The sequence below is a fragment of the Choloepus didactylus genome, chromosome 1 (assembly GCF_015220235.1).
Source record: "Choloepus didactylus isolate mChoDid1 chromosome 1, mChoDid1.pri, whole genome shotgun sequence".
NCBI lineage: Eukaryota > Metazoa > Chordata > Mammalia > Pilosa > Megalonychidae > Choloepus > Choloepus didactylus.
Window position 1 is genome coordinate 95,236,359 of NC_051307.1, and position 20,973 is coordinate 95,257,331.

The window sequence follows — 20,973 nt, forward strand, 5'->3', positions numbered from 1 at the left end:
GGTGTGTGTGATGGGAGAGGTTACAAGAAACCCTTCAGAGGTGCTGGTAATGTTCTCATTCTTGATCTGGGTGCTGGTTATACAGGGAACCACAACTTTGTAAAAATTAATTGAGCTGTATACTTTTCTGAATGTAATACTTCATTCATAAGTTTACTTACCAAAAAGTTCATTACTGAAGTGTCATGGGAAAAAAAAAAAAAAAAAAAGAAAACAACCTGTATCTCCTTTTATAAATCCATGTATATATATGTATTTACAAATTTGAGGCAATATAAGTAGCTTTATATTTTTTTTTCAGTCATATTGTGAACACTTTTCCATGTCATTATTTTCCTATATGATTTTCAATGGCTATATAATATTAGAAGTATGGATAAATCATATTTCATTAACCATTCTCCAATTGTAAGACACTTAGGATGGTTTCAATTATTTTCCTGTTATTTCTAAATAATATTAAATTGAACATCTTCATGTATAAACCATTATCTGCATCTCTGATTACTTCCTTAGGATAAATTCTCTGAAGAGGAATTAGTGGGTCAAAAGAAATGCTTTTCCAGAAAGGCTATACCAGCGTACACTCCCCAAAATAGTGCGTTAAAAGTAGCAAGATTACAGAATCCTTTCCATTGCTGGTTTCCCCTTTAAAAGAAAAGTCTGCCAAGGTGATGGGTTAAAACATAATATCATTTTTATTGATTACTAGGGACAAATATGTTTTCAATATGCTTATTTTATTTGCTTATCTTTTGAGCAGTCTTGCTCATTGTCCAGTTTTCTAATGGAGAGTTAGTTTCTTACTGACGTGTTAGAAACTTAAAGCTTAAGGATTTGACATTCATGGTACAAATATATTCTTCAAGTTTTTATTTTTACTTTGATACCTGATGATCACAGCTATTTCAAATCTCTCTAACCTTTTTACTCATCCTTCGTGATAGAGTATATCATGTCTTATCTCTTTGTTATCCTTTAATACTATATCATCAATCCTAAGCAAAAATACTACTCTCACATCTTGCTCTTAAAACAAATGAAAAAAAGTCTGGTTTTGGTATCTAAAAGCTCTATACAGTAAGACTCTAAGATGAGGGGAAAGGAAAGAGATACGTAAAGGGAAACCAATTGCTTAACTGAGGAAGTCTTTCAGGTATTCTACAAAATGCAAAGCTGTAAAAATTAAAAAGCTACATATAAAAGATAGGCACAAACCTTGTCTAAGACAGTACATTATGATTTTACTTCTGAGTACTCTAATAATCCCCTCATGAGCTGTATTTCCTTTTAATATCTGTTAGAAGGAATATTATCTAGTTTTTTTCCCCTTAACTTTTTGAAATTGTCTCCTTCAAGCAGAAAAACTGCACAGGTTCCTATTTCTAGCTTTTCACAAACTATGATGATTTAGTTTGCATTCTTCTAGAGTCTGATCATACTCTAATTAGCTCTCTGTTAGTCTAAGATTTGGAAAAGTAATTTCATTGTTTCCTCTATTGTCAATGGGCATATCAATAATTTTCTTCTTTTTAGTATAAAGAACCACTAAATTCATGTCCATGTAAAGTATTTTATTATATCATCTGCTTCTCTCTGTTCAATTTAGATATTCTATTTTTCATAGGGTGGGTGAGTTTACACGCAGATTTTCATCTTGTTTAACATTCAGTGTTACTCTCTATCCTTTCAACAGGCTTACGTCTCTGGAATAATTTATCGTTCTTTTTTGAGTCCCTTCATGAGTCCTGTTGATGAATACCTACATTAGGTCACACTTCCTTTAACTCCTTAGTTGCTTAGTTTAATTCCTAATTTGGAACTTAAGAAAAAGTTAACTGAGGCCACAAGTAATGTCTTTGACCCACCCTTCTCAGTACTTTCTATTTGATGAACCTCTTGTTCACAGTTAGTTATATGTTTTATGTGATAACTTCCATCATATGCAGTTTTAGAATTTTATTGATAGTTTTCTGTCTCCTTCAATATTTTCAGAATAAAGTCTTCTTGATCTGATCATCAAACTATCAGATGATTAAATTATTTCCTTTCCTTTGAGATGAAACACAGAAACCTATCATTTAAGGGCACTTTAATCACTGTCCATAAAACCAAATCTTTTTCTAAATGACATTATCTGGTAATCAGTTACCATTTCTAATATTGTTACTCTTCCCAAATCTCAATCCTCAATTAAAATCAGAGACAGAAAACACAATTGGTCAAGATGTAGTTATCATCCATCATCAGATCAAAATGGGAACCAAATTATTTTTTTTTTTCTGTGAGTTTTGGAGTCCATTTACTGATCCATATTACCTCTAAAATATATTATCAATCTCAATATTCCCCAGTTTTGAAGATTTTCATTGATAATTTTTCTCAAATTTAAGAGAAGAAAAAACAAAATTAAGGTGTCACTAGTGATCTAGTGATGGGAAATGTGTGGCCCTTACCGAATCCCAAAAACAGAAATGAAAAAATAAAATGCATCTTTATAAAACATACAGAATTTATTGCCTTCATTCTAATACAAACCTTTAATCCTTAAAGGTGAAATAAGAGACAAATGCTTATATTTTATACTAAAATTCCAGTATAAACTTAGCTTAAATCAGAAAAAAAACCTGTGAAATTTAATGTTTATTAATGTAAATCTTAGAAAGTTATTAAGATATGGGCTGTATTCTTAAGGAGCAATAAATTGCAAAAAAAGTTTTAAAAATGCTTAGCAATCAAACTGAAAAGAACCACTGAGAAAAAATTTAGCATAAAAGATGACTTTTATGAGTCACTGTCACCTAAAATAATTTAGTAAATTTTATTAATTCAGCCAAAACATTTGGCAAATTTTCATATCTGAGCATTTGAAAACACCTGAATTTAAAAAAATTTGTTTGTTAAAATGATTTCTTGCTTCATTCATTCCAACATTTATAGAATACTTCCTATAAATCAGATTCTGTGTCAAGCTTTATATGAAGATAAAGTGCTGGCTAGACAATTAAACCGAATAACAATACAACAAACCAAAAGCAGAGGCAACACCTTGGTTAAAGGAAAAAAATATATATAATTATTCTCATAACCTAAAACCTCCTTAAAAAAAAAGATACACAATTTTCCCAATATTTAAGATCTATTGTGTTTTATACTTTTGCATTATAGCAATGTTTTTAAAAACAGAACCAAAGTAGTTTTATTCATAAAAAAGGGGAGGTGGGAGGCACAAAACTGCAAGGAAGCATATTTTCTACATTTTGAAAATGAGGGCAAGTAATATAATAAAAGAAAACTACTTTTAAAAGAATTTATATTTAAAAATTCCTAGTGAAAGTAACTGCTATAAAAATTTACAAAAAAGAAAATGTAATCATGAGCATTGATTTTCATGTGACATGAAAAATGGAGCATACAAAAAACAAAAGGAAATAAAATAAAAATCCCAAGCATGTATTAACATTGTAAGTCTAAAAGCAATCCAAATTCTATACCTCTTCTTGCCAGAAGAGTGCTACCAAGAACCTCAAAATGTTATCTGAAAAAGGTAGGTCTGAAGATGGAGGTTAAAAATAACTTGGGAGTATTTTAATCACTTACTCAGGCCTTTTGATCCCATGTCGTCAGGGATCTCCTGTGGAGGGTAGTCCCCAGAGAGCAAGCAATAAAAGATAATCAAAGAAAATAGTTGTCAGTAATGTATAAAATTGGTGCTACAATTAGAGACAGTTCCAAGACCATTACAGGTATGCTTATCTTACAGAGCATTTTTGTAGATTTCTAAAAGTTTGAAATGAATTAGCAGTTATATGTCATTTATCAGAAGAATAAAGGGAGCTGTTTTATCTCAGACACTAATCAGAGTAGAGAAGCAACATATGAGACTATTTCTTGCTATTTTAAAAGTAAAATTTGCCTCATTTTAATATTAAGTGATCTTTCTAATTCAAAAACTGTGTTCTTTATGAATACCATGCATGGGAGGGGTGGAGGGGGTAAAGCTGTTGTTAAAACTTTCTGCAATTAAAAAAAACAATCAGTTTAAATCATTTAATCATTTCAAGTACATTTAGTATTCTTTAGAAATAAGTTTGAGAAATTTAAGAAAACTGTTTTCACTGTGTATCTTTTGTTATGTCATGTAAATTCCCTTCTTTATTGACTCTTGATTAAAGGAAGGCTATGATAAAATGATTAGCTCATTTACATTCACTTGCAGTAACTACATGGGAATTTGAATTTTGTCATGTTTGGGTTTGTTCATTCCTGTAAATCATGGTATAGTTGGGTGAGATTTTCTGTTATGGTACTTAAACTCATCATTTTGGTCCTCTTCAATTTTTTAAGATTTCAATAAAAATTGTTCACTCAAAAAAAAAAAAAAAAAGTAAAATTCAGACTGTCCACAGATAAGGAAAAAAATAGGATAAGATGAACCAATTGCAGATGGTCTGTTATCAATGACTGGCAATGTTATACCTAGAAATCAATCGTAGCTTCTCAGCTACCCATGTTTTATCTCTAAAATATTCTTTGAGAATATAAATGTTAAGTGTTTATCTTAAGAGCCCTCACATCAAATAATTGTAAACTTATGATTTAAAGCCATGGTTTACTTTAACTTAAGAATTCCTAAGGTGCCATAAAGAAATAAGACTGGCATACAAATTAATTTATGCCTTTTAAGTTGCCCTGGTTAAGACAATCAGAAACCTGTTGCAGCTCTTGAAACTGTCTCTATGGTAACAACCAACTGCAGGGCAGTAGGTCCCTCTACATTTATTTTCAGTTGCCTCTGGATCCACATACTTACGGTCAGCATCACTTGTTTCCTGCTCACTCTGGTCCTTGTTCTTGTAGAAGGGAAATTTTCGGGAAAAGAGGTTCTTTTTACGCTTGTCATTGAATGACTGCTGAAGAAGAGAAGGAGGGGCAAAACAAAGGGATGTCTACTGTCTGTGTGTACAAAGGCCCAGCCTAGTAGCAATGTGGAAGCTGACTCCTGTGACCACAGTGTGCAGTTTGTATATGAATTTTACTTTAATTACATATAATGAGAATTTCTGATTTTGTATAAACTCTTCTAATTTTAACCTTTACAATTCAAAATATTTAAAATGTTAAAGAATATAATTCAGTGATACCTAAAATTAAGGAATAAGTGCTACTTGACAAAAAAGGGAAGAATAAATCAGATTAACTACTATTATAGTACAAACCAAGCTAACATCTCTTCATATCAATTCATATTTTTCTAGAAAAACATCCAGGTACTAGATGCTTTATAGCAAAAGTTATTTTAAATATTATTCCAGGTGCCAAATTTTTTTTTAATACATTAGGGAATAATCTTTATTTTCTTTAGTGTGAGCAAATTTTTCCATCTCTCCCTCCTTCCTTGTGTGTGTGTGTGGCTCCAATGAACTATCAAAAAAGTCACCATTAACAAAGAAAAACCAAAATAATTAAAAGAAAGGTGCTAGTGCTGAATACAAATAAACAAAAGACAATCTTTTTTATGGAGGAGGAAAAAATATAACTAAATGCTTATGGAATGAATCAGAAAATGGAAAGAAAACACGGGTTCATCAAGCATACAGAGTCCAGCAACAGAATTTATCAATGCTATCTCAGCCAAGGAAGAGAAGTTAGAAGTGTCCTGACCAACTTGAATGATATCACAACTGATTCACTTGTTTTTAAGCTCCACTGTATTTATGTATTTTAGAAAGCATATATATAAAAATTGAACCACAGCCATTAACACCATGTCCTGAATAAAAAATAGCTTGCTGCACATAAAAGCTACTAAGGCAATTAAGAGTCTAATAGTTTACATAATTGCTTTAAGGGACCTGAGCAGCTGATTCGATGTCCCTTATTGCACATATGTTGGAAACGTGTTTCTTCCCTTCCTGAATGTCCCATTTGTGCATCATAGATAAAAGAGCATATAGCACAAAGAATGATGAGGCCATAAAAGAGAAGAGCTTCTTCTGTACTTCCTCTCTGCCATAGATATCTGTGTCTTGGAGGAAATGGCCTCAACTACCAGTGACACTGGGAATTATTCTAATTTTTTTGTTTGGAAGAGTGAATGATATAAAAGAAATTCTGTCCTGATTTTTCTTGAGTTCATCCACACCAAAAGATGCTATCATTATTTTGAAGCACATCGCCACCAGGCAGGATATTTTGAAATTAGATGCCCATAATTTTAAGCACACGATCCTGGGTGATTAAGGTGCTGAAAGAGATTAAAGTGACTTTTAGCTTAAATTCTATGACCTGAAAGGATTTATTTTGATAATGATCTTTACAAAAACAAAGTTAAACTTCCATTTTACCTCTCCATAACAATAATTCAGGATTAGTAAATTTATAATTCACAGCCACACAAATTGTCTCACTTCAATCTTCAATTTTCAAGGCTCTGTCTGAAGAACTAGATAACAAAGAACTCAGAGCAGAAGTTGAAAATTCAGTTGATGAGAAAAAAATATTGTACAGAACTCTATTTTATAAACTGTCAAGTAGCATTGTTTAAATAAAAATCTTCGCTTGAGTCCACATTTTGAAAAAAGGAGAAGAAAATTTAAGTTTCATTAGAGAAAAATTTATGATAATCTAATTTAGCGAAGGACTAAATCTTTCCATTCATGTCAATCACTGGTTTTGAATTTAGCGATAACTTTTATGATATATAATAAAAGTGATGATATATTTCTTGTAGAAGGTTATCCATCCTACTGCATATATAGTGGTCAGAGTCAGTTTCACAGCAACCAACCAAAAGAAACATGAAGTTTAAAATGTCTTGATTCTTGATATCTTGGAAGTTTGTCAAAATGAGATATAAAGATATAACATAGGACAGAAAGAATTGTTTGTTAGTTAAGAAATGTATTAATTGTATTATGTTTAACATCCTCCAGGTGAAGAATTTATTAAAAGTAGAAATAAAACAAGCTAACAAGACAAAAATGTGCAGGGAAAACACAGAATTGAAGAAGACATGCTACCTCCAGTTTCTCTATTATTTCCAATAAAAAATTAAGCTTAATTACTTTTCATCATTAATGCTGTTTCAAGAGAGACACTTAAGAGTAATAAATATAAGAACTGATAAAATATCATAAATCCATGATAAAATATTAAAAATCTAAATATATAACTTTCATATGTAGTATTTCAAAACAATCAAATGAATGTTAAAAATTTTAATGAGAAACTGAAATGTTATAAGTTTGTAAAGGGAAGTAAAATTCAAAACCACCATGTAAGGAAAAAGAGAAGAATTTAGAAGGGGAAATGGTAGTACAGAAAGAAATGCAGTTCTTTATCAATGGCAAGCGTATTTTTTACCCCACTCAATATCATGCATAGTTTTGGTGCTGTGTTAGAACACAGTGACTGTGTATAAAGTTGGTTACAGTCAACAAATAAGACTAAGATTTAAATATGTCGTTAATTCAGTTAACTTCTTACAGTATGAAAGAAAAGTTACAACATGCAACCTTCTTTTTAATTCATTGACAGTTATATTTTATTAAATTATATTTAAAGACATACATAGAACAAGAACAAAAAGCACTGTATATGTTTCAAATCCTTAGGATATTTCCTCTAATAAAAATTCCTATTTTTAATATTGTTTTGGACCATAGTATATAATTTTTATTTTCTGAAAGCTACAAAGAATTTATCTAAAATAATTGAATAAAATATACAACATACTCAGATTTAATTCTTTGATCAAGGATCATATTTCTTATCTTTTAAATTCTAAAGCTTTTCATTTGAGTGTTAGACATGTAAGAGATGTACAGAGTAAATCTGCTGTTAACTTCCCACATTCATTTGATATACAATCAAAAAAAGTAAAATTTCTGTTTTAGATTTTAAAAAAAGCACTGCTGCACACAGTATTTCAACACAATATGTGTTCAGTTCTTTCTTCAGGATTACTGCTAGAATACTTCATTATAGTAAGCTCAAAATAATTAGAAATTATACAGGATGAAGCCTGTAGTATCTTTGTCATCTACTGACAACCAAAATTTTTAGATCCAAGCAGGACTTTTTAAAGTAAATGAAAATACGTCTAAAATATATATGAAAGAATTCCAATATATTTTTTGACCAACTACACATCACTTCCTCTTGACTGTCCCTTCCCTATTTTGCTACAGATAAAAATTCATATTCATTTGAACATGTAAAACATGAATTCTAATATGAAATTATATCAGGAATAAAGGGAGGAAAGAACAAGGTAATTTCCATGAATTCACTTAAGCAACAACTCTTAAGCTTACTTTATGACCTATATAACATACTTTTTGGCCATTTTCTCTGAAGATGCATTATTAAATTATCTATCATGATAATACTGGTGACAGAAATTTCTAACTTGACATCTGCAAGAAGGCTGAATCTATTTCATTTATAAAAGCAACCTTAACCAAAAGTATGTTACTAAGAATACATTACACGACAGCTTTAATACTTTGGAAAGGTCTGTGAAATTGATGCTTTAATTTAATAAATACTTGTTTTAGTGATTACCATTGCCAACTATCGTGGCAACATCTGTTTACAGTTAAATTATTATGACAAAATCCTTCTCATTTTAATAGTGTAGATCAACCAAGAATTACGAAAAGCCCTGCGGTCCTCAAGTATTAATTTCTATAAATAAGAGCTTTCTCATACTCACCCCTTTATCTCCTCTTGTTTTAGAATTGAATTTCACGGTTTTTAACCGGGCTCGTTCTTTCTTTTCAACTCTGTCAAAGTACAAAATATTATTTTTTAAGTATATCAAACACATAGTGGTCTTACTGGAAATCATGAGAATGGTTTTGGCACTTTGTATTCTAAAACCTTCAGGAACCATATAGGCTTGCATCCCCAAATTAATTATAATTGTTGAAAAATGAAAGGGTTCATTTTATATGAAATAAAAACACTTAACAAAGTATCAAAATATAGTATAAATGTATGTTTATTTATATGCACTCGATTCCATTATAATACTGCAAGTATTATGAGACACCACTTCTGAGTTCAGCAATATTCCAGGTTTTCTATTTATTCTGCTAATTATTAAATTTTAACTTAGCATGAACAAATAGAACTGTTAATGCTAAAAATTAAACTTATGAGAGAAAAAAGCAAATGTGGCAAAATGTGAACTGGTGAAAGGAGGTAAAGGGTATATGGGTGTTTATTGTAATATTCTCGCATGTTTTAGACTTATTTTTCTATAGAACTGAAATTATAGAAAAATAAAAAGGTGGGGAATAAGGAAAAAAATTAAGCTTAATTCCATTGACATATATGTTTAAGTATAAAAAAGCAACCACTAATTTTATAGTTAAATTATAGTATACAAAATAAGAACGTGAAAAGTATCTTTGGAAGGAAATACAAGAACTGGTAACCTTGACTATCTTTGTGAAGATGAAATGGGTGCCTGGGGAACAGGAATAAGTGTTATCTATTCAAAGTAAGCAAGCAAACAAAACCACAATAATAAAACAAATGTTCTTGTAACAAATGTTCGTGCAACAAATATTTCATGTGAATTAAGCTTAAAAAAACCTTGGATTCCAACATAGTTATTATGTTGATATACAGATGAAAAACCAATCAAAACAGCCTAAGAATAAATGCATTTTCTTTATTTTTTCCTCATTATATGGCTGTATGGTTTTACAATGGGTACAGCAGACCTGTGGTATTCATGGATTTAAAACCTAGGTTTTTTACTATTCTGAAGCAATCCTGAGGGTCCATGTCATGCATAATTTATAATTTTGCCTAGGCTTTTACTGAGGAAAATACAAAACCAGCATTCAGTGAGTGAGTATTTACAACTCACTTTGTTTTCTTATCATTATCTTGTTCAGTAAGTGGTTAAGTGACTTAAATTGTGTTTATTGTAAACACTGCCCCTGAAAGAAAGCCAAGAATTGTAGAAGCTAAAATTCCTTGTGCTACTATTAGAAGTAAAGTGGTCTAAGAAGGAGTTCTATTCAAGAAAATACAAGTTTTGAATACATTCCAGAATGAAATGGTATAAACAGTTGTGTTTTCATACTGTATTTCATGGGAGAAAAATTATTCTACAATGCTACTTATAAACTTCGGGATTTGTAGAGGTCTGAAGATATATCTCTTACATCTTTTGCTACTTTAAAATCAATCTTATGGAATTTTTATACAAAATGAAAAAAAATCTCTCTTTACACCATAACAAGTCAGCAGTATTTCTCATTTGTTGCAGGCAAATGTTAAGCCTTGGTAAAATATGAAACTCCAAGGGATAAAACAATTATTAGGAACTCTCATCTTGATATTCAAGATGTGAGGTTTCTACTGAATCAACAAGGCATAGAAGAAGCATTTCTGTATTTAAAGCAGACTATTCAAGGGAAAAAAGTAATGCATTGCAAAAAGAGGATTCACCATCAAATACAAGAGCTAGTCAAATATTTGGATCCTGCTAAATACACAGACCTAGCCAACAACAGTCATAAAACCCCAAACCATAATTATAAATCTTGGTAATACTTTAATGATATTATTCTTCAACTTCTTACAAACAGGTATACAAATATATATAGGTATAAGTCTATAAACAGATATATGACTTGTTATATGAACCCAACTCATTAAGAAGACAAGTTTATTGCATTATAAGCTTGACCTGAAACAAATTAAATACCTATAATCAACATTAATGTTTCATTAACAGTATTTGCTGACTACCTTAAAATTTAAAGTTTTAGCCAATAATTTGGATGAATCAGATATGATAAATAAGCATCTTCAGGAATTATGTATAGACATATTTATACATTTCCTGTAAAAGTAGACATTCAATAGCATTTCAGAGGCCTTAGAGGGGTGTATACCAACAACCTGGAATCATCCTTTTTCTAAAAGCCTGCACTTAACTTCTTTGGCCACTAGATGGTAAGTATGTACCAATGAATCACTAAAATAATTTGTTAGAAGTAAAGAGGAAAGACCAGTGGAATGCATCAATACTTCTAAATTAAACCAGGGAAAAAGAGATGTATAGCATATTATAAGATATTCTAAAAAATATTCCATTTAATTACAATACTTCCATGTGTTAATAAGCCCCAAAGAGGCAATTTACACAAATACTCCAGAAAACAGGTCCTAAAACACTTTCAATTCTCTCTCCCTCCAGGGGTATAAATACATGCACAGTGACTTAAAATACACTTTTGTTTTTAGCAACTAGTAGAAGCTTTATAGAAATTTCTACTTGGGGACATATTTTCTAGATATGTCATTGGCTGCAATGTGAATAAAATGAAATGATAGTGAAACACTAAGCATAAAATCATTTCAGTAAAAGAAATTTAAAGGAACAATTATTTGCATATGTTGCCCAACTTTTAAATGGAATGACTGTAAAAGACTTACACTTACCTTCGTTTACTGGGTATCACTCCAACTTCATCACTCTCACCATCTGGTGTAACCTGCCTCGCTTGCCACCATTCATCATCGGAAGCATTAATAACGTGGAGGATGTCTCCAAATTTGAAGTTCAATCCCTGACTGGGAAGGCCACTGTCTTTAGTCTTGTCATAATCAAAAAGGGCTCTACATTGAGAAGAAAAACTTCCATAATTATTTGTTATAATGATATTAATATTAAATAAACACAGAATTCTGAAAATGTATATAATCTGGATAGATAATTAAATAATATACCATGGTAGACAAAATAATGCTAAGTTCAATTTTGCACTGCATACAAGACAAAAAGGAAATAGCAAAACAGTTAACTTGCTATGTTATTAGTTATTTGATGGGTATACTATCTTATTTCCTTCAATATTGTAAGAGAAAAAAATGCTTTTAGTACAACCCAATGGCAACTTATATTGAACCCTAAAATGAAGATAAATGTAGAGAGTTGCTCTAAATAAGTAAACAAAAAGTAAACATTAAGAGACCACTTCTCTTTTTTTACACTAGACATGCATGGGAAAACAAATTTCCTGATAGATTTGATTCAGTAGTTGTGGATTATAAGGCTAAATCAACATAGTGATTATTCTGCCAGTTAATTATTCCTCTGATTTGTTCACAAACCTAGAGTTAATAGGGTTTTCAGAGCCAACAGCAATGGTAAAAACTACGAATGACTATCAGCTGCCAAATATTTTAGAAAAAATACTCTATTAACTTAATACGGTAATTGCAACATACTAACAATATTTTAAAATTTGGTAAAACGAAAATATTGTTTTCTATCACTTGATTAATGTACAATATCTAAACAAATTATATCTTAAAAGTCCAAAGAAACTCTCTAAAGAGTATAGGAAAAGGATCCTAGCAATTACATCTACATATGATTTTTTCAGTCTTTTGTTCTACTTTGGCAAATGGAATAAATACTACCCAACTTTAAAAAACCTACCTCTTAAAACTGAAGAGGGGTGGAATTATTTGATGGCTAAATGAATGAACTAGTAGTTAATGGTTTTCATGTGTATTCCTTTAAGTCCTTTCAGGGACTAATGGTGTGAGACATATAGGTAGGAAATAAAAGTGGGAAGGCTCACTTAAACATATATTAAAACATATATAACACATTGGGTTTTATTTGAAAAAATAATTCTACAGGTGAAAAATAAAGATTATAGAGTTTACAAATGTTAAGCCATAACTTTTAAATTCTGAACTCTAAGTAACTACCTTTCTATCAGAAAAATATTATACCTAATCTCAAATAATACAAATGTTTGATACAGTTGGCCATTTATTAAATATTTACTTTAAAAGGCAATGAAGTAGATATGGTGAAGATAAAGATGTCAAAGAAGATAAAGATGCAAATAAGCATTAACATAAAACAGAAAATAAATCACTTAAAGAGATAGAGCACATATTTAGGACCACTTTAAAAATGTTTTTGTCTGGAATGTCTCAGGTCTAGTCTTCCTCACTGATGGTTTCTAATGTTTAAATTTTCTGCTTTGCCTGGTCCATTGCTTCCTTTTCTTTGTATATTCTGTAACCTTTTTTTGAAACTTGGACATTTTTATATTTTAATTTGTTTTTACTGGAATTTAGACTCTGTGGTTTCTGTTCTTTAACTTTTATCTAGCTATCATTATGGTCGAGTTTTCATTGATTGCCAGGAGCTAACAAAAATGAAGGGAGAAAGAGAGAGAAAAAAAAGAGGTAGAGCAAATGGCACAAGGCGTTCAGAAAAGGGAAAATACTGTCAACATCTATATGATCATAAATGAATTTTTTGAATTACAAAAGTAATATATTATTGATGACTAATGGACAAAAGGAAATAAATTAGGAAATAAATCACCCAAATCACTACTACCTAAATTAATGTTTGCATTTTAGCTTTATCTTTAAAGAGATTTGATTCACAGAAAAGGAACACATGTGAGTTATTAATTAAAAGAGTCTAATGAACACTTGCTAATCTACTAGCCAACCTAAACTATTAATAGTAATTCATATTCACCTATGTATTTTCCACCTGATCCTGCCTCCCTGGGATCAAGAGTTAACCACCATTAGAAAAAAAAAAAAACCGTGATAGGACCATGTTTGAGGGGAAACAAGTTCTCATCTACTGTGGCAGTAAGTCCACAAGGTCCAAAGTTGGAAAACTAGAAAATAGCAGTATAGGCATGTTATTTAGAAATCTGCAGGTAAAAGGAATGCAAACAGCTAGAAAAATAAAAGATGATTGTTTCTGGAGAATGAAAATGGGGAGTTGCTGGGAGATGACAGTTATTTTCCATTATAAGCCTTTTGAAAACATTTAGAGTATTACTTTTATAAAGCTAAGAATTAATAACAAAAAGTGAAGGTGACTTATCAAATATATCTAAAACAAATATAACAATGTGGTTTGATTTTTATGCCTTTGTAAGTCTTTAAGAAATCACAAATAGGATGAAAAGCAACACCTGTTAATTATACCAAAATTATAAAATATAGAAGCGAAAAGAAGAACACGAAAAAAAGAGAATAAACAAAATGATGTTTTTCTTTTCTGTGGATGTGTGCATATGAAGTACTCTTAATGACTATGGAACAGAAGAGTTTAATAAATATTGAGGAGCTGGTGGAGGGAGAAAAAACTCTGATTTCAGGTTTCCCAGATCATTGGTAGAGTGAATAAATGAAAGGGACAAAAGCAAAACTAGAGAAGAAAGTGAGACAAGTTTCCTTCTTTCATTATTATACCTTACTATAAAATTCTTTGAGACAGTAAGTCATGATATGTAAATAAGTACAGAGTATATGCTTGTACAAACACATATAAACATGAACAGAATACATGTCTGTTTTGTACAGCTTCTGTCATCCCACACCAGGATAAACAAAACACAATAGGAATAGGCCCTCCCAACAGGATCAGGGGGAATCAGAGAATACATTAAAGAAAAATGGTCCAGATTACTTCAGGTGCTCAAAGGAAAAAATATATATATATGTTAATCAAAGCACTAGTTAAAAAAAGTACAGAGAATACAAATTAATAGGATCTCTGTTTTAAGTCTGATTAGCCAATGAAATGAAAAAGAACAGTACAGTTACTAATAGTATCTAGTTAATATTTTTAGATCCATGTTGCCATGTCAATCTTATATGTTATAGAAAAAATGTTTACCTTTTCCAAAGTGTTTAAAAAGTATAAATAGAAATTTCCTGAACATGTATTCTTTATTGAGGCTATTCATTAAAGCTATCATTTACACATTCTCTCCCGGCAATTAGTGAAATTACTGTGGTATCTGAATGTTATTCAAACAGAGAAGATTTTATTATAAAAAGATAGGTAAATAAATGTTGGACGATATAATGTGGTCACTCAGTAAAACATCAATCTGAAAAACATTCCCAATCAACATTTATTTTGTCTTCTTTTATCATACCATCATTATTCAAGGGATTATGTAACTTTCATTGGATTTTAACAGCTATTCCAACTCCTGAAAGATATACTGTCAGGAAATCAATTATAAAGAAAACATTTCATTGGTTTGCCATATATATTTCTATAGTGAAACTAAGGCAGTCATAGTGAAAAATATGAAAGATTTCTAATGCATAAATAATTAAGGGTTGCCATTATGAGAAGTAAAAGAATTTACCTGACATAGAGGGATCGCTTCTGGCTAGTTCGAAGAGAACCTGACCCTGAACTGATGCTACTATTCATCATCTGCTCTCTTAAGTCATGTATTTTAGCTTCAAAACGACTGTATTCTAATGGAAAAAAAAGAGAAATTTATAATTGATATTTTAAAAAAAATTAAATTACTTGAAATTGCGTGTCAGATAGGCAAGCTGTCTTTTAATTGATTAAATGTAGTTAGAAACCTAAATAATAATGTGCATAAGATTTTGCCCAATATGAAAATTTCAAAAAATTAATAACTTCTAAATGTCCCAGAAATTAGAACTAATTGAGTTAAAAATTTCCAATGTACTATCACATTTAATCAATTAAAAGACAATTTCCATACTTCAGATAGCAATAACAATCTTACATTAGTGTCTAATTTAACTGCAAATTTAAAAAAATCAGAATTTATTCTAATTTTTATATTTTTTTAAAAAGAAAGGACTATAATAATCAATTTATATTAAATTATTTGATTACAGATTTTTTCCTTAAGGGATTCCGTTAATCTTTTATATTCTTAAATATAGATCTCATTCAGGGTCAATAATAATGGCAAAATATGCCTTAAAAACTGATTAATGAAAGTAAATTTAACTCATCATTTACAAAAAGCTAAAATGCTAAAATAATGTTATAAAAGCAATCTGAAGTAACAATCATAAAATTATATTTAAAATATTTTTAATAGAAAAACAAGTATGACTTTGAGGATGGACTATTTTAAACTAAATCATATATTAAAAACTACTAAATCTATTAACAAAACTCTTAAACACTTTTGCAAAAACACTGTAATTACATGGTTATATGACTTATTCAGAGTCTATCTGAATTTCTTATAAAGCCTTTCTTACAGAAATAGCAAAAAATCTGTCTGGAAGTTTGTATAGTTTAAGGAGACTGGATAAGCATGATTACTGTTGAGTTTCTCTTCTTTTCACCTTAGCCATCAAGTCTGTTTTTTGGATACTAACAATAATTTAAGCAACAACTCATCAAAAACTCAAATGCATTTAAAAGCTCATGTCAATACATAATGAAATGTTTTTGTTTTCCTTTTTAAAAATATAATTGAAAATCTGAAATACAAGAATTAGTAAACTGATTAGTATAATGTGTCCTTTAAAACTGAACAATTCTCAACTCATGGCCAATCTTCTTGAGTCTGGTAGACACAGCTTAAGGTACAGATAGACTGACGGATAGAGATGATAATATAAACTACACCATGAGTTTACACTGGCTTTTCTACTTAATTAGGACCATTGGGTTTTTACTTCATCTCTTCATCCTACATCTGTACCTTCTTTTTTGTATATGAAGAATTCTGTTTCTCAAGACACTGGGGATAATAGAATTAAAACACTGCATAATAGTTTATTTGTTTTATCCAATGAAATAACATTTAGAATAACAACATCAATACTACCACCATGATATGATTACAAAAACACATTAATATTTTTTCCTAGCTCTTTTTATCCGTAGGATATAGCCCAATAGGGATGTACAGTTGAATTGACTGTGTTTTAAAGTCACTTGGAATAGTTCCTCCCTGGGTGGTAATGCTGCCTGCCAACTGAATACATATTTAGGTTCATTTGTTCCTTTTTGTCTTCAATTTCAAATTTCAGGGGTTTCTTTTTAAATTTTTCATTGTTTTTATAATTAGGTAAAATATTTACAGTGTTCCAAAGTCATATCTGTAAAACAAGCCAATTAAAAAAAAAGTCTGGCCTTCATCCTTCTCTCCCATCCTATTCTCTTCTTGCCCTAATATGTAAACATTTAAAGGAAGGTTTATTCTTATATCTTTAACAATACAAACAGATACATGACATACATGTGAATATATTTACATACTTATTCTCTATTACTGTTAGTGTATATAATACATACTTATGTATAAATACATAGTTATGCATGAGTGTATATATGTACACACATGTATTTCCCCCTTTTTTAGATACACAGTAATGTACACTTTTTTCTACTTTGCTTTTTTTCACTTAATAGTAAGTACATTTTGAGGTCACTCCGTAGTAGTACATAGATGTCCCCTATCCTTTTTTTATAGCTACACAGTCCTTTTATTTTTAAATGTTATTTTTTTGTTTTAGGCTGTCTCATATACTGTGGAGTTGGATTTTGCTTTATTAGCAAAACTGAAAATAGTTTTCTTTTAACAGTTAAGGTGAATTAACTTTTTTTATGGTCCAGGCTGTCTGATCTCAGTTCTATTCATATTGTTTTATTCTGTATTTATACATACTCAAACCTTCTATATAAATAGCTTGTGGCAGATTGTATTTTCTAAAGACGCCAGTAACCCACATATTCTTCTACAATGTGACCTTGTCACCACCCCCCCCCCCCCCATCAAGAGGTGGACACTAATTGCCCTCTCTTTGAATCTGGGCTGGTCCTGTGACCCACTTGTAAACCAGCAATGGCATGTGGTGGAAGTTATGCTGCATTACTTTCAAGGCTAGATCAGAAAAGGTCATGAAGCTTTTGCCTGGTTCTTTTGGGATGCTTGTTCTGGGGAAGTCAAGATACCAAATAAGAATCTAAACTATCATGCTGCAGAGGTTACCTGATGATGCTCTGGGCCCAAACTTCCAACCAGTCACCAAGACACAAGACAAGGTGAGTGAAGCTATCTTGGGCCCTCTAGAGCATCCCATTGACCAAACACTAAGTGATCTCAGCAGATGCCATAAGGAGCATAAGAACCACCCAGCCAAAACTGTGCCCAAATTTCTAACCATTTCTAAATCCACTAAGCTTTGGGGTAGTCTGCTATGAAGCAATAGTAATGAACACAGTCTTACTGTGTAGTTTATTTGTTCTTTTGTCCTGATGGCAAACTTTTGTTTGGTTTTTATCTTTTGGTTCCCTACTATGAGCAATCTCCCCAGCATCTGATTTGAAATAAGATAATATCCCTTTATTTCCAGTTATCTTATTTTCATATTATCTTCAAATTTCTCACCCTATTTTCTGATAGCTATACTTTAAAATTGTCAGAGCATAAAGACATTTCATATTATACCTTCTCTTCCTTAAAACCATCTTAATGCTAACATCTGTCCTATATCAATATCTCTCTCATCATTTTAGACTGCTGAAATTTGTTCTCTTTCTTCAGGAAACATTTATAGGAAAAAATATTACCCTAATTCTCTGTTGACAAATTTGATTGCTACCTTTATATGTGAAAATCAGTTTGACTCACAGTGTCTTTCTCTGTCTCCTACAAACCACTGCTGCTGAAATTCTGAAGACAATCTGAATTTCTTTCTTTTTAACTGCTTTCTTTTTTGGAAAGGGGGAGGGGGTGGTGGTGGGAAGGGCTTGGATTTCCGAAGAATTTTTTTTCTTTAAATTCCAGTACTTTTATTAGAATATTTCTCAGTGTTCGTTATCATTTTAAGTACATGGGATGTCCTTTTGATAAGTAATCTGAAAAAATTTTTAGTTCGTAAAGTTTCCTTGTATACATATATTTTAATTTTTTCTGTTCCATTGCTTTATTTTTCTTCCTAGGGGACTCCTATTATAGGTTTGTTGTATATTCTTCACCCACCTTCTATAGCTGTCATTCTCAAATACTTTTTTATTCTTCTTTCAGTTTTTCTTTAATACATTTTTAAAGAGACTGAAGCAATCACAAACTATGTTTTTCCTGAACTGGAGAGTAACTTACTACTTTGATGTCTCATTGCCCCTGACCAGTTCAGTGTATATTTCCTACAAATAAAGATATTTTCTACATAACCACACAACCATCAAAATCAGGAAAGTAACACTAATAACTATCTAATGCTCAGACCCCACTGAAGTTTTGCCAGTAATGTCCTTTATAGCAAAAGGATCCAGTTCAAAATCACAAGTTGTATTTAGTTGTCAAGTTTTCTTAGTTTCCTTCCGTTTTCAGTCTTTCTCAGTCTTCCTTTGACTTGCTTTTTTGCCACTGTTGAAGATTAAGGGCCAGTTATTTGGTAGAATGTATCTCAGTTTGGATTTGTCTAATGCTTCCTCATGATTAGATTCAGGTCATGTATTTTTGGCAGGAACACCACTGACGAAATGCCATGTTCTTTCCAAAGCACCCTATCAGATGGTATGGAACTTCAATTTGTACCCTTACTAATGTTAATAATTTTGATCACTTGATTAAGGTGGCTTCTGCCAGGTTTCTCCACTGGTTATTCTGTTTCCCTTTGCAAATATATGTTTCCCCATCTTCACCAATCTTTTGATTATTTATAATGGTATGGACTAATGGTTTCCTAATTTATTCAACAGATTATAATCTGGTACTATTAATTTGGTGCTCAAACTGTTCAAGATTTGAGCAGTGGGAGGCCCTTCAAGATGGATTCTGTGCCTTCTGATACATCTCCATCACTCCTTGAGTACTTCCCTTGCTTTCTGCATAGGATCTTACAGAATAATCCAGTACCTTCCCTGCTCCACCCCTGGAATGGGCCATTTATCCAAAGAGCCTTGGTAATTTTAGTTGGGAACAGTATTTAGAAGCCAAGATCTGGGTGCTAGATGTGCTTACTGCTATTAGGGTGTCACTGAACCCAGCCCTTCTCAGTGAGCAGAGCTAGGGAATCTATACATATACATATACACATTTATATCCATATTGATGTTTATATATATATATAGAAAATCATGAGTTCATACCAATTCTCCAATTCTAATCCAATATTAAAGTTTATATTTAGTTTTCTTCCTTCCATATTTATAAGTAAGTCTCTTGCGCAAAAGTAAAATTATGGATAATGTTACCCTTAACATATATGACCAATCTCACTTTGACCAATCTCACTCTAAGTAACCAATCTTCCATCTCTACCCCCATTCACTTCCTTGATGGTGCCCTCCTCACCCTGGTTGAGTTCTCATATCTCTTCATGGGCCACTATAATTCCCCTACCTTTCCACCCTTCAGTGCAGATACTTACTTTGCTCTTTTCTACCTAAAGGCCTTAGGACTAACTGATCAGTATAAGGAAGAAGCGCTCTTTATTTTTGATTTGAAAAAATTTCCCCTTGTTAATCTACTTCAAGGAAATACGTTCCTTTTAGCTAAAAATGTAATTTTGGAAATATTTTTCTTTATTTTTAATAATTTTCTGAGTTCTACCACCACCTTTATGCTGTTCTTTCATATAATCTATCTATAATAGGTTTTCATTTGTTTTGTGGGATGTCTTTCTGGTATGCTTTCCATCGTCTGCAGAGAAGTCATTCTGATATCATTTTCATTTTTCTAATAACTTTTCATAGGATTCAAACTTGATTCTTTTGTCATTTTTGTAAGAAATTTGTTTTCCTGAACTTTTATACAGGTGTTATAGGTCAGAACAGCCTTTCCAGCTAAACAGCTCTAGAGCTTCCTCTTTTTATTGTTTCTATCAAATGTTCAAAGATATGATCTTATACACTGTGACCTTTCTGGCACTGTACTTTTCTCCCACCTACACCTTCTGTACACTTTGCCCATTTTATCCCTATCCTGCTCAATTGTATTTTTCTCTCAGCAGTTTTTCCTCTGAGGCTTTGAACTGAAAGGGAGCTCCAAGCTGGTTAACTGTGTGAACTCAGAAGACGCAGATGGCACAGCTCCTTCAATACCTCATTGCAGATCCTTGGTACTCACATGCAGATAGTGCAAACCCTGGCTCATTGTATTTTCCAGGGAGTACTGGTTGGCTTTTGGGCTTCTCCTG

The 20,973-nt window shown here is 31.3% G+C and overlaps 1 protein-coding gene across 20 annotated transcripts in view; it reads right to left on the bottom strand.

Moving 5' to 3' along the window:
* DLG1 (discs large MAGUK scaffold protein 1) overlaps positions 1-20,973 on the bottom strand; it is a 369,115-nt gene that overhangs the window by 33,897 nt on the left and 314,245 nt on the right. For 8 of the 20 annotated variants that reach the window (XM_037837800.1, XM_037837787.1, XM_037837810.1 and 5 more), the window contains 4 exons: positions 15,189-15,303; positions 11,473-11,649; positions 8,720-8,789; positions 3,601-3,634 (listed from right to left, as the gene is read on the bottom strand). In XM_037837800.1, the coding sequence (XP_037693728.1) occupies positions 3,601-3,634; positions 8,720-8,789; positions 11,473-11,649; positions 15,189-15,303 (396 nt within the window). Of the gene's footprint in view, positions 1-3,600; positions 3,635-4,813; positions 4,914-8,719; positions 8,790-11,472; positions 11,650-15,188; positions 15,304-20,973 lie in introns of all 20 variants that reach the window. The other 12 variants (XM_037837795.1, XM_037837789.1, XM_037837773.1 and 9 more) reach the window with 2 other exon arrangements.